General features: G+C 35.0%; 1 protein-coding gene across 4 annotated transcripts; it reads right to left on the bottom strand.

Annotated features, from left to right (window-relative positions):
* Positions 1 to 455: 455 nt before the first annotated feature.
* LOC107684101 (interleukin-23 receptor-like) lies at positions 456 to 13,810 on the bottom strand. Of its 4 annotated transcripts, none has more exons than XM_016480300.1 (16): positions 13,706 to 13,810; positions 13,382 to 13,620; positions 13,031 to 13,303; positions 12,114 to 12,231; positions 11,760 to 11,923; positions 11,440 to 11,576; positions 10,378 to 10,534; positions 10,209 to 10,291; positions 8,440 to 8,638; positions 8,108 to 8,296; positions 7,833 to 7,931; positions 7,109 to 7,264; positions 4,072 to 4,248; positions 3,274 to 3,361; positions 2,985 to 3,075; positions 456 to 1,573 (listed from the first exon to the last, which is right to left on the bottom strand). In XM_016480300.1, exons 2-16 carry the CDS (start codon positions 13,443 to 13,445, stop codon positions 980 to 982), a joined length of 2,589 nt encoding a protein of 862 aa, XP_016335786.1. In that variant the 5' UTR covers positions 13,446 to 13,620; positions 13,706 to 13,810; the 3' UTR covers positions 456 to 979. The 4 variants fall into 4 exon arrangements, with proteins under 4 accessions (XP_016335786.1, XP_016335796.1, XP_016335805.1 ...); XM_016480310.1 differs by having other exon boundaries at positions 3,274 to 3,364; positions 4,078 to 4,248; XM_016480319.1 differs by having other exon boundaries at positions 10,378 to 10,528.
* Positions 13,811 to 14,766: the final 956 nt, after the last annotated feature.

Raw genomic sequence — 14,766 nt, 5'->3', positions numbered from 1 at the left:
CTTTAAAATAATATACTTAAGTGCGATATGAATGTAATGTTTTTGGACACTTAATTGCATGTTAATCACAATGAAATTAAATGGTATTAGGGTTTAAATGTACATTTAATGTAATTAGTTGAATGTAAGTGCTTTTTTCACCCACTTAAGTAGGACATTTTATGCACTTTAATTGTATTTGTCTTGACTGCACTTAAGTGTGTAACAAGTGTGTAACATAATCATGAAAGTGTTTAAGTTTTTTTTTTGTCAAAATACATTCTCTTAACCAAGTTTACAGTTCATTGACTACTGTACATTGAGATGCTGAACTTGCTGAAATTTGTCTTGACGGGTAATGTAAGCTCAAGTTTTTGCAGCAAATGTTAACTCTTTACTTTCAAGCACCAGATAACATATAACATACTATAAAGGTAAGTATAATCTTAAGGGAATTTGCAAAAGTTTTTCAAAAATATGTTTTATTTTTGTGATTCCGCTAGGTGACACTAGTATCGCAAAAACTACATACTTGACCTTTAAGTGGCCTTTTATTTAGTAAATATTATATAATCTCCAAGTACAGTTTTTTTAAATACACTTTTAGGATTTGAAGTACACTACAAGTGCACATTCAGTACAATTAAGCAGAAAAAAGTGCAGTGTGGCATGTGTCTTTTCTTTTGTGTCAGAGTAGTATTCAAGAGGAAGAAGTTCCTATGAATAAATCGATCAGCAACATACAGTACAGCTTACTTTAGACACTATCCTCAGAGTATGCAGAAACCACAAAGTGATTTAGATCTGACTAAAGCCACACTGTATATGCAGACAATATAAAGAAAATAGTCTATCATCACTGTTAAATCACTGAAAAAAACGTAATGCTTTATGTACAAGAAGATGTCATGTAAGATCCTGTATATGTTTGTGTTTATGGCCAAATCACATCCATGTGAATATAGTTCAGATGTACTCTTGCCGCATGATATTTGAGTGCCTAACCCTCTTCTAGAACTGAAAAACTATGGCAAAGCCCTTGTGGGGAGTATGGGCTGGAATTAAAGACATGCCCTCTGAGGCAGCTCTCCAGGTCATTGGGTAGTACAGTTTGACTTGTGAAAGTGCTCTGGTCTATATCTCCTGTTTCTACAATCCTCTCATTCTCTTCCACTCCTCCATCCTTATTGGAAGCTTTCTTAGGGGGAGCAAGGAGATCTTCAAAAATGCCCAAAGAGCCCAGCGCTCCATCCATAGCTAAGAAGCTATTAAGACGTCCATGTATCACGGGAATACAGGATAAATCCCAACTGAAGTCATGATGTGATGGCGACGCCAAGAAAGGGATTTGGTCCTCCTCCTTTAGCTCCTCATCTGTAGTCTCAGAGAAGTCTTCATTTCTCTGTGAAGCTGTCAATAACTGAGGTTTATAAGGAGAATCAATACAAAACAGATTCGTTGTGGGTGTTTCTGTGACATGAAGCACAGTTGGATAAGAGTCTTGTCTCTCCAAAGACAGACTGACTTCCTCAATGGGAGTTAAAGGAGGATCGTTGTCTCCAGGAAGAGCTCCCCAAGGGCCATGGCTGTCATCCTGAGAGCAAAAAAAATGGTATTAACAAGTATATGGAGATGCAGTATGAAGACAATGTAGCTCCTGCAATTCAACCTGTTTTTGAAATAACAGGTGCAATATTGTATCAATTTTAATGCATATCAATATGTTAAAGGATTAGTTCACCCAAAAATGAAAATTCTGTCATTAAGTACTCATCCTCATGTCATTCCAAACCCATAAGTCCTTTGTCCATCTTCGGAACACAAATCAAGATATTTTTGATGAAATCAGAGCTTTCTGAGCCTCCATAGACAGCAATGCAACTGAAATGTTCCCAGGCCCAGAAAGGTAGCAAGGACATCGGTAAAATAGTCCATGTGACATTAGTTATTCAACTGTAATTTTACGAAGCTACAAGAATAATTTTTGTGTGCAAAGAAAACAAAAATAACAACTTTATTCAACAATTCTTCCTTGAATGTATTAGTTCCATTGCTGTCTATGCATGGTCAGAAAGCTCTCGGATTTCATCAAAAGTATCTTAATTTGTGTTTCGAAGATGAACAAAGGTCTTATTGGTTTGGAATGACATGAGGGTGAGTAATTAATGACAGAAATTGGATTTTTGGGTGAACTATCTCTTTAAGTACAATCAAGATTATTAGGGGTTGTTCACACAGTTTTCGCATTTCTGGATTCTACTTTTTCCATTCCACTGTTCGTGTGAATCAAATCATTGATGGTTTTAGCTTGTGTGGTCAACTCTTTTTTACAACCCCATTTCCAATAGTTGTGCATAGCCACCAGTGAGTTATATATTGACAACAAATAATAGTTTTAGCAACCAAACCTCCATATATAACAGGCATAAACTTTGGGTAAGGCCTCAGAAAGGTTAATAACCACTTCATAACTCTGTTATTGTGTTAAATATGAACATTGGCACTCTTATTTTACAGTTTCGTATAATCAAAGTTCAGAGGACATGTATAACCATGACATTTCTGCTACTGTGCTTCATAGTGGGGGAAATTCTGGTGGAAAATATTCTCAAAAATATTAAATGTTTTCTATTTTTGAAAGGTTCCATTTTCAGGCCTTCCGCCCACATGCCAAACAGGACACCGCTTCAATATACTTGTCCAGTTGCTGCTTTTCTCAAATACAATTGATGCCAGCAGATATTCAGCTGTTATGTTGAGCTTCTGTGGTCTCCTGAAGTTCGGTATGCTTCAGAAGAGTGAAAATAGAGTACTTCTATTTAAACGCAACATGCCTGACCTTTGAATTAGAAGGTAACCCCCTCCAACCTTGTGAGCTACTAACAAACTCACATCACAAGATCACTTGTATTGCATGGGTCTTAGAGAAGGCCTCCAAACTCATAATACTGCATGTTGATTGTAACATTTAACTAAAATGACCCTGTATAAATAAACACCATTACCTTTAGTAGTTTTATAGCATTGCTGTTATCAAATTTTGGTAGATTTTCGAAAATCCAAGAGACTCCAATGGACATGCACATTTTCATCATTCTGTAAAGAGAGTTTTGAGAAATAAAAGTAACAGTTAAACATAAACACACATCTAACTTACACAATGTTATTACATTCACACTGTCTGTGACTGTAACATTATGAAAGACTACAGGCATGAGCCACATTGTGAAACTACTTGCACAAAAGAAAGTGCAGACACTTAGTAAAACCAAAACCCTCAGTTCAGCACGTCACCTTTGCCGCACACATTTTAGGTACATCAGGTTGGCCAGGATCACCATAGGAACAGCAGCAGCCAAACAAATTCCAGCTATCATTCCACCTGGAAATACATTAAGCACATTAAGATAAACACATGATATAATATTGTTTGAACAATTATGCATTAACTGTTCCTAATATATTTGAAATGACTTTATAAGTGCATACTCTATGAATAATGCATGACTATTATTCAGTGTCTTGTATGTATGCACGGCATGCAACTCTAACCCATACCCTACAAAATGAGTAATATTGTAGTCAGAATGTGCACTGAACCTTGTGCTGATTCTCTTAAAGGAACAGTATGACTTTCCTTCATCAGTAGAACACAACAAATATTAAACATGTCTCAGCTTTTTTTATTCATACAATGAAAGTCAGTGTGGTCCAGTGCTATTTTGGATCTCAATGACTTTCACTCTATGGACAAAAACAGTCTTCGAAATATCTTCTTTTGTTCCACAGACAAAGAAAGTTGTACAGTTTTGGAACTACATGAGGATGAGTAAATGAAGATGGAAGAATTCAATTTTTTTTATATAGCAACATCACATCTGCACATCTTTTTTGTCCAATATTGTACTTTCAAACACTCTTCCCTGCTTGTTAATCATTTCTGCAGAGACTTTCTGGAAATATCCATGTTTGTATTATTCATTTTGGTCAAACTGTGATTTTAAGGTCAACGTTTCTATACTTAGCTAATCCAACACTACTTTTTTTCCAATGATCTTTGATCCTTCTCATCTATTTCATAAGGAAAGGCACCTGTTGTCTTGTCTGAACCAGTTTTGTATGACAGTTTGCTGTGACAACAGCAAGTGGCAGGTTTTCCTTTGGGACCTTCACCCGCAGAATTCCATGCAGAGACAAGGATTTCGACACACTCCTGTTGGCCTTGCAGCTCCCAACTCAAACGTCTAGGAAATGCATTAGGCACAGTTTCTGCAAGAACACATAAAACATAAGGAGATGAAGAGTGTTTCCAGGATGTTTCTTTCAGCAGAAAATAATATCAAACATTCATCTGCATCACTCACACTCTACTTTAGCAATGACTAGTTAGTTGACTGACAATTTGTATTTGAGCCAGGTTTCATGGTTAAGGGTCAGAGATCTAAGAGTAACTCTGTAGAATGAAACATCAAAGTTACAATGCACATGTAACTGTTCAGCAGGGTGGAGATATTTAACACTGACAAAAAGTCGTTATGTACTTTTTTGTCTGTTCTGCGTTTTTTGACAACACCGTTATGCCACTGGATAATAACAGACATTTTTTAGTTACTGTTGTCTGTTTAACAGCTTGGTTAGAGTAGCTTATGTTGGAGACAGAAACATTTGCACATAGCCACATGCTTTCCGCTGTTGTCTCTACTTCCTGTCATGCCTGAAGCCACATGTTAAGAATAGCTGCTGGGTCTCATTCGCGCCAGCCGGAGCTGTAACTTTGAAGACACAGAAATGACAGAAGACAGAGGCCCTCGAGAGATTCTGGTGAGACTCTAGAGAATATGTGAATACACTGATGCCCAGCAGGATCAGACAGGGCATATGAATGCCCACGAACATATACACCGCACTTTACTCTCCAATAATTTTGTGTCACAAGTATTTTATAACGTTAGAAATTGAAAGTCATCTTAAGCATGTGAAGCCCATCCATGAATAGTTTTCAGTTTCAGTTCAAACTGATATGTGGGCCTGTCCCTTTGAGGGTGACATCTTTTTTCCAACACCTCTACATTTTTTTTTTGTGCAGTAGTACAATATTACCTGAACACAGCAATAAACAACAACAACAACAATCTTAGACAAACTGCTGTAGATCAAGTTTAACTGGATATTTAAAACAGCACAACAGCCCTAAATAAAATTATAGTACAACCACTCTTTCTTTTTTTCTAATAAATGATGTTCTTTTGAAAGAATCCTGAAAAAAAAAGATCATGGTTTCCTCAAAAATATTAAGCAGCACAACATTTTCAATATTGATAATAATAATAAATGTTTCTTGAGCACTAAATCAACATATTAGAATGATTTCTGAAGGATCATATGACACTGAAGACTGGTTTAATGGCTGAAAATTCAGCATGACTATTAAAGGAATAAATTACATTTTAAATCATAATAAAATTGAAAACAGTTATTTTAAATAGTTAATATTTTTACTGCATTTTTGATCAAATACTGTAAATGCAGCCTTGGTGAGAGTAAAATATTTGTAAAAAATCTTATAGACCCCAAACAGCTGGTTGCTGGCTGGTTATTTAAGATAGCAGTTTTAAGATGTTTTTTAAGATGGTTTTAGCAGGTTTATGCTTCTCTCTCAACCTGGCGAAGCTTGCTTTATACTCAGTTTCATATGTTGTTGCATCAGGGTATGACAGACCAAAAAAAAAAACTAAGCTGGTTTGAGCTGGTCTGTTGGTTGGCTTTATATGGGGTATTGTGCAATGTTTTAGCTGGTGAAACTAGTAGATTAGCTGGCCGCCCAGCTAAACTAGTTAAACATTGGCCAGGCTGGAAGTCCAGCTAAAACTAGCAGCTCAGGCTTATGCTGGTATAGAATTTTAAAAGCATGGACATTGGTTATGGATTTTAAATAATCCACCAATGCAACACGATATAAAACCTTTTTAAAAACTGGTTCCCATGTTAGTTGCTACTAAAATCCCTTACGAAAAAGAAGTTTATTTAAGTGTACTATTAGTATACTTCTTTTAAACTAGGAATAGGAAAGTATACTTTTAGTCTACTTTTTATGTACTTCTCAGAAATATACTTAAAATGACATTTAAGTATACCTGACTTATACTTAGAAAAAGTCTAAATATATTTGAGCTATACTTGTGTTCCTAGAATCCGTGTTTTAACAAAATATATACAAATTAATACCTAAATAGGGACATAGTAGTATACTTAAAGTATGATGTAAAGTTCACTTAAAGAAAACTTACGAGTATACTTGCAGTATAAAACTACTAAACTAGTAGTTTACTGAGACTATACTTCAAAGTGTACTAAAAATGCTACTACAAGTATTTAATTAGTAAACTATCAGTATACCTAAAAGTTCACTTTTAGTATAGTTGCAGTACAAACTACACATTTTGATGTAAACTAGTTGTGTACTCAAAGTTTACTACTGTTATACTTAAAGTATACTTAAAAGTATACTTTTATATACTAGAAAGTGGGCCAATTTAGTCCCAAGGAGTATTGAAATAGTACACTTACAAGTATACTACTAGTACACTGATATTTGTATACTTACTACATAAAGTATACTTAAAAATATACTTGAACTTTACTTAAGTATACTTACTAAAATAAACTTGAAGTATACTACTTTTTGGTAAGGGATCCTTAACTTATTTACACTAAATGTTTTGCGGTCATAGTTCTGCAACACGCAGAACATCAGTTTTAGACCAGTTATGTAGAAGTGTAGGGGAGTGGGGTTACTGGAAGAGGATGTGAACTCTTTCAGTAAATGGTGGAAAACCCTGCTGTCAAACTGTGGGTGTGACAGTGATGAGTCTCAAACCAAAGACAGGTAAAGTCTTTCCACTCTGCTAAATGCACAAAGGTGCACTGCATCACTTGTGGGGTGAGGTTAAAGACACCTGAGGGGTTGTGAAAAAACAACAACAAAAAAAATCATCGGTTTTTATATTGAGACAGTGTTAAGGAACAAACTAAAGTTCTGATTCTGTGTGACAAACCATGTGACTCCTCCCCTCAGGCACACTGACACAAACCACAGCTCAACACACTCACACACAGCTGTTTTACTCACGGTTCTGAAGAAGTCTCTTGTCTCTTTGTCTCTGGAAGTAAATGGTGTAGTTTGTGATAAATCCCCTTTGTTTATCTTGATTAAGCTCATCCCATTGAATCAAAATATTTTTTTCCCCTGTATTGGTAATTGATACACCTGGACCAGCTAGAGGCTCTGAAAAATAAACAATAGAGTAGATTAAGAGATTAAGTGACCCTTCAGTCACTGAGCAGGATTTAAAAATAATAATAATAAAAAAAAACTTGAACTTTTTAAAATGCTACTGTATTTAATAAACTCATAAACTGACTTCTTTTGACAAATTATCTGTCACTGCCCTCTTGTGGCAATTTAGAGGGAGAGCAGAGATTATCGTAACGCTTTTTGTTTACTGCTCTTTTGTTAAAAAAAAAAAGTTTAGCCTAAAACATCTATGACGTATTAGTAATCGTAATAATGTTAATTAAATTTCTAATTTATCTGAGTCAGATATAATTAAACTTAGTTATTTATTATAAATATGGAAAAACCTCATCCGAACTTGATATGAAGTGTAACACGTAAACATGAACAGGTATGGAAAATGTTTACTAAGGTTCAAAACTTTCTATTCATCAAAAAAAAAAAAAAAAAAATTAAAAAAGGAAATACTAAAAAATAGGAATAAATTACATTTCAAAATATGTTAAAATAGAAAACAAGCAAGAGAGAGAAACTGCAAATATAGCGAACATGTACTTACTCTCTTCCTTTGCGTAAACCTGAACAAATGCAGGGGCTGAAACTCCACTGGCTTCTTCAGTATATAAAGAAATGTTATACAAGACACCGGCTCGCATACCTGCAAGAACAAGTTCAGAATTGTTTAAGGACTTTATAATGAAACTTTAATAATGAACACCATTACATGAACTACATTAATCTGCATAACATCTTATGCTGCGTTTTTTAACCATTTTTATTATTTTAATCCTTAGATGTTAAGATCAACATCACTAGATTTAGAAAAACTCTTACCTTGTAGGAATGTAAAATTATAGTCTTTTCCTAATCTCTTCCATTCTAAGTGCATTGTACTCTGTTGCCACTGCACAACAAATCCCAGAATGCCCTCCATCTCCTCACTGTAATGAGACACGTCCCACGCTAGAAGCACACTGCCCCCTGCTGCTGGAACTAAATGTGTTATCATGGGGGCTGGTTTACCTGTGACACACGCACAGAAAATAATATCACATTTTCATTTAGACTAAGCTCATGTATAGATGTCTTGTAAATGAACACTTTCTGTGTATCCTACAAAACTAAAAACTAAAAAACATAAAATAAATTAAATAATAAACTCTCACCTGTATATATCAAGCTGACAGGTGCAGGTGGGGAGGAACCTGCTGCTGTCACAGCACTGACGTTAACTTCTGCTGCGTTCAGCTGAAGAGTTTGACGAGTGACGTGAGCTGGGCAATTCAGTTCATGGATCTTGCCTTCTTCTTTACAAGATAACTTGTAATGTAACAAATCTCCACTGTAATATTCTGGTGTATAGCGCTGTAAGAAGAAGGAGAAATAAATAGTCATCAAGTGAGTTCATGTTGAGGACAAAGGCCTGTGATAGTGCCCCCCCCCCCTATATGACATGATACTGACATTCTTTTTAGTCAGTTCTTTCAATGAACTGAAATATGGTTCACAAACTGAATTGAGTGATTCATTCTCAGACTGGACTGATCTAGTTCACAAACTCGATTCTTGAGTGGGACGGAGAAATAAAGAGATAGTCCACCCAAAAATTCTCTTATTATGGTTTATAGTTTAAAAAATGTAAAATATAATTTTTTTTCTTACACTCAACTAACAATTGTAGTCTTATGGATTACCGTCATGTTTGCTTTGCATGTTTTTTTTAGCACCAACTATTACCATTTAGCATATTATGGATGCTTTTATAAAAATCTCCATTTGTGTTCCACAGAAGAAAGAAAGTCACATACATCTGGGACAGCTTAAGGGTGAGTAAATGATGAGAGAATTTTCCCTTTAATTTTCTGTCTGTTCCTCACATAAATCTATCACGAGTCTTCAAAATACCTGGAGTACAGTGTACAGACTAATACCTAATGCTCCACAGAAAGAAAGTGATATGCACTTTTAAAAATTATGGTTCCAAAGAGGGGTTTTCGAAGCAATACCATAGAAGAGCCATTTTGGGTTCCCCAAACAATCCTTCAGTAATTGGTTCTTAAAAGAACCACTTTCTAGGACATTTTGATAATCTAAAGAACCTTTTTCCACTATAAAAATCCCTTTGTCAAATGGAAAGGTTCCATGGATGTTAAAGGTTCTTCATAGAACCATTGATTCAAATAAAGAACCTTTATTTTGGGACAACATGAAGGTGAATAAATAATGACATTTTTATGACAAATAGTACTTGGTGTGCATGAATTAATGTGGGCTGCTAAACATGTCAAGCAATGTCAAGAAATGCTAAGTAGTTTATTCACTCACAGAATTGACGCATTTAAGAGATTGATTAAAAGAAAGCTACTTCTGTGAATAACACTAATATTTCAGACCAGAATTTCACAAAATTAAAATGAATAAGAAATATTTAAGATTTGTGAGTCACTAATCACTAAGAAAATATGTGACAATGACCATGCAAACTCTTTTGCGTAAATGGAAATGTTTAGATTTCTAAAAAGAGGTTGACATTTAAGGTGCCATATAATATAAAGTAACATTGAAAAGTTTGAGGTCAGAGATATTTTTTTTAAAGAAATTAATACTTTTATTCATTTAATTGATCAAAAGTGACAGTAAAGACTTACTTAAGAAAGTAAAGACTTTTAATTTTTACTTTACTTAAAAATTTCAAATAAAATGTAAAATAAATGTTGTTCTTTTTAACATTTTATTCTTTAAAGAATCCTGAAAAAAGTATCACAGTTTCCACAAAAAAAAAACTATTTTTTTATGAGTTGCTTGAGTGCCAAATTATTTCAAAAACATAAAAAATCTTACCAACCCCAAACTGTTTGACAGTAATTTATGTTATACACAGTTTTTCCTTTGTTTGAAATCTTTGATTTATCTGTCCAGTAGGTGGTGCTGTTACCTTCCACAACACTGTGACATTCAGAGCTCCATGAGTACTGGTCCTGTTGATGACTCTCCACACATCAAGTTTGTGTGATGGTGCTAGAACATATAAAACAATTTTTTGTCAAAACAATATGCTGATAAAACTAAAATTCACATGATAAATGTGAATAAAAAGGAATTACCAATTCCTGGGCTGGCTATATTGAAGGGATGACTCCACATGCTGCAGTTTGTTGAAGTAACACACACTCTCAGCTCAAACTGATAGGGCGTCAACGGTTCTAATGCTTCCTGCATCAAAATACATCCAGCTTGGAGCTCCTTCACACTTCCCTGGCCCTGATCAAAAATGATAGCAAAAATATCTAAGACAGCTAATGGATGGCTTGCTTTCAGAAGAACAGTTCACCCAAAAATGAAAATACTCACCCTCAGGACATTCAAGATATAGATGAATTTTTTCTTCATCAGAACAGATTTGGGGATTTGGAGCATTACATCACTCACCAATGGATCCATTGCAGTAAATGGGTGCCGTCAGAATGAGAGTCCAAACAGCTGATAAAAACATCACAATAATCCACAAGTAATCCACACAACTCCAGTCCATCAATTAACGTCATGGGAAGCAAAAAGCTGCATATTTGTAAGATTTGTAATCCATCATTAAGATACTTTTAACTTTAAACCATTGCTTCTAGCTAAAATATGAGTCCTCTATAGTATTACTTTCTCATCTCGTCTGAATCAGGAGAGAAATATACACAGATCAAGCCCAACACAGTCCAAAACAGTTCTAAACAAATATTTCAGTAGATTTTGATTTTAGAGAACAACATGGGATGAACTTTTTCACTGCAGGAAGTGTTATTATGGATTATGGAAATGACGGCTTAAAATTAAAATGCCTTAATGATGGATTTGTTTCTTACAAACACACAGCTTTTCACTTCACAAGGCATTAATTAATTGATTGACTGTAGTCGAAGTAGTGTGGATTATGGTGATTTTATCAGCTGTATGAACTCTCATTCTGACTCCACCTATTCTATGCAGAGGAGCAAGTAATGTTAGTCTTTTCCAAACCCAATGTTCCTATGAAGAAACAAACTCATCTACTTCTTGGATAGCCTGAGGGTGAGTAAATTCTCAGCAAATATTCATTTTTGGATGAACTATTCCTTTAACCAGAACACATTTTTCACAAATCCTTCTTATATAAGAAATCAGTATTTGATTCTCACCCAGTCCTGGTTATCATGTGCTTCTCTGAACCTCAAAATTGGTTTCAAAATATCTTCTGAGCCATTCCAGCATATTGTAGGAGAAAGAGTGCCATTTTCAAACACAACTCGTGTTATATCTGGAGTGCTTGGAATTACTGAACAAAAACAATGTCAAAACACATGATTCAGCTAAACACATCTATGCACATTTGGTACATCAAAATTCATACCACTTTCACTGAGCGAAAGAATAAGATTAAACAATCAAGAGCTCATGATATGATCAAAATGAGAAAGTGCTTCAGAAATTAGTAAGTGTTTGTAATTTAGTCTCTTACCAATGTCCCAGATCGAGAAGTTGAAAGTAGAGTGTGACTCTCCTAATGCATTGTGACCTCTTACATGGACTTTATAGGTCATGTTCTCAACAAACAGCGATCGTGGAATAGAGACATGGCTGTCTTTGTTCATCGCATACTGGAGGAACTGGGATGTGCTGTTGCTTTGCATGGAAGAAAGACATTAAAGAAAGATTAAACACAAGAAAGGCTATTTTGATCTTTAACTCTATATTTGAACAACATTTTTTTTTTTTTTTTTACAAAGTTTCTATGATATGATAAATATCGGATATATGATAAAGCACCTTGATGTTATCAAACTGTTAAAATAAGAAAATTTGACATACTTACTGAAATGTCACTGTGAAATTGGTAAATAAATATGTCTCAGTTGTAACCACTAGAGAGCAGTTAACATACTCCGAATTTTGGTATGTGACGCAGCTGAATTTCGGGTTACCTGGAGGGTCTGAAGCAGAAAATTAATTAATAGCTGGATATTCTTAATCAAAATCTGGTTAATTGTACAGAATGTATACAACTAACTAGCATTTTTAACCAAATAAGAAACATGTAGGGAATTAACAGTTGATGAATATCATAAATATCACAGAGTTTTGATTCATACATTTTTAATGTATATTTCATGTATGATCTGTTAATCATTAACATATGTGACCCTGGACCACAAAACTAGTCATAAGGGTCAATTTTTTTTTCGAAATTGAGATTTATACACCACATGAAAGCTGAATAAATAAGCTTTCCATTGATGTATGGTTTGTTAGGATAGGACAATATTTGGCCGATACAACTATATGAAAATCTGGAATCTGAGGGTGCAAAAAATCTAAATACTGAGAAAATCGCCTTTAAAGTTGTCCAAAAGAAGTTCTTAGCAATGCATATTACTAATCAAAAATTAAGTTTTAATATATTTACAGTAGGAAATTTACAAAATATCTTCATGGAACATGATCTTTACTTAATATCCTAATGATTTTTGGCATAAAAGAAAAATCAATAATTTTGACCCATACAATGTATTTTTGGCTATTGCTACAAGTGACTCTTAAGACTGGTTTTGTGGTCCAGGGTCACATATGTGCAGATGTCTCTTTCTTAAGCGCCTTAAGCTATTTAACCCTTCAAATCAGATTGAGTCAGATTGAGTTGTACTTGAATAAAACCAGAGATTTTAACATAATAATATATTTGTTCTTGCATCTATGATGCAGAGCGTTCGAATACAGATAACATGAACTTACAGCCAGCCTTGAAATCTTGGCCGCAAACAGTGTGCCATGTGTCTCCCTCCTTCACCTTGCAGAGTAGCCAAAATCTGGGCTGATTGATAACTATCTGTGTTTTTATTACAGAGCAATTAATTGTTTCGAAAATGGTCTCTCCATTGAAGACTATGGCAAAGTGTCTCCCACAGTGCTCAGTGTTTGATTGGCAGCCTACAGTCAAGTTGGAGCCCAGGTGGATAACATCTGAATCTACTATCAGCTTTCCAACACAACTGACTCTGTAGCAGTCTGAGCAGAGAGAGAAAACACTATTCATTTAAAAACATTCCAATGTAAAACAAATATAATCTCAATGACTTTACTCACCGCAGAATTTGCCGCTGAAAAGGAGAAGAAAGACCACCTGCCAGACTCTGATGAAAAAATCCATTTCATGCCTTTCTTGTTCTGGGTTTCTATGATGATCAGTGAATATTTTTCTCCACACTTCATGCCTAGTCCTTAAGTCTCTTCTCCCGTCTTCTCCGTTCTCTCAAATGCATTAGCATGAAGCAAACCAGCATATAGTCCGAACAAAAAGTGGGTTGCCTTCCATACCATCGTCCCTTTTTAAAGAGGTCACATAAAACAGGTCAAAACATCTGTACGTATATCAAAGGCATTAAAAAAACCACCAAGACAGAATGTTACCAGAAAATGATAAGCTTGCGATCTGTGTAAATAGTCAGCATTCTCATGAGCGGTACTTAATGTTACAAGCCTAATCTTTTTATGTCAACCCTGTTTTCTCAGAGTTGCCTTGCTCTTTTAAGGGGCAATGACCTAGATTTGTGGTATTTATGCCTGTTGTGAAACTCTGAAGCGTGTTTCTACATGCATACTTATTAAACCGCCTTTTTAGTCATCAACAATCGTTAACTGCTATCACACTTACTCCACGGGCACAGCATACTGTACATAAAATGAAATATGATGATGTTACATTAACTTTAAAGTCATGACTTAAAGAATAATGATAATTCAAATATAAAACTGAAAAATATGTAGTTCAGTATGATATACATCAAACGGCAGTGGAAGAAGTGGATATGTCAAAAGAGAAAACCAAACAAACCTTTCCTAATGCACTTTTAAAACGGTGATTTCTCCTCAATTTGGGCTCCTCTCCTGTTTCCATCATAGATTTTCACTAGCTTGATCCACAGGGCTGACAACTTCACATAAGGCACGTTTGACGTTAGAGGGATGTGAAAACCAGTGGAGAAAAAGAGAACAACGCTCATTAATTGAGTAAATCTTCTTCGTTAAGCCCTATGATGCCTCTCATTAAACATACATTTTACACCTAAACAAGATCTGTTGATATTAAAACATATACTTATTCATAGCTAAAAATGTGAGGCTCTGGAACAACGAAATAAGACCGAATTACCCATGTTCTCCTCACACGTTCCCTCTCACATGTGCTTAGCGTGTGAAAATACAGAACAGCCTTCCTGTCTGCCCCAGATTTTTGATCTCGTTTAAACTTAGGCTACTTTCTATCTTCATCTTCAAAGTGTTTCTCATAGATTTTCACTAGCTTGATCCACAGGGCTGACAACTTCACATAAGGCACGTTTGACGTTAGAGGGATGTGAAAACCAGTGGAGAAAAAGAGAACAACGCTCATTAATTGAGTAAATCTTCTTCGTTAAGCCCTATGATGCCTCTCATTAAACATACATTTTACACCTAAACAAGATCTGTTG

Source organism: Sinocyclocheilus anshuiensis, unplaced genomic scaffold (genome assembly GCF_001515605.1).
Source record: "Sinocyclocheilus anshuiensis isolate Anshui unplaced genomic scaffold, SAMN03320099.WGS_v1.1 scaffold629, whole genome shotgun sequence".
Lineage (NCBI taxonomy): Eukaryota > Metazoa > Chordata > Actinopteri > Cypriniformes > Cyprinidae > Sinocyclocheilus > Sinocyclocheilus anshuiensis.
Note: the sequence above shows the minus strand (reverse complement) of the source record. Positions and strands in the feature narration are given on the sequence as shown.

Excerpts from the sequence above, each read along its gene's own strand:
- LOC107684101 (XM_016480300.1), bottom strand. The coding sequence starts at position 13,445 with ATGGATTTTTTCATCAGAGTCTGGCAGGTGGTCTTTCTTCTCCTTTTC. Across the intron at positions 7,265-7,832 it reads GGTTTACGCAAAGGAAGAGA|AGCCTCTAGCTGGTCCAGGT; the intron begins GTAAGTACATGT and ends TTTATTTTTCAG. Across the intron at positions 4,249-7,108 it reads CAAGAGACTTCTTCAGAACC|AAACTGTGCCTAATGCATTT; the intron begins GTGAGTAAAACA and ends GTGTTCTTGCAG.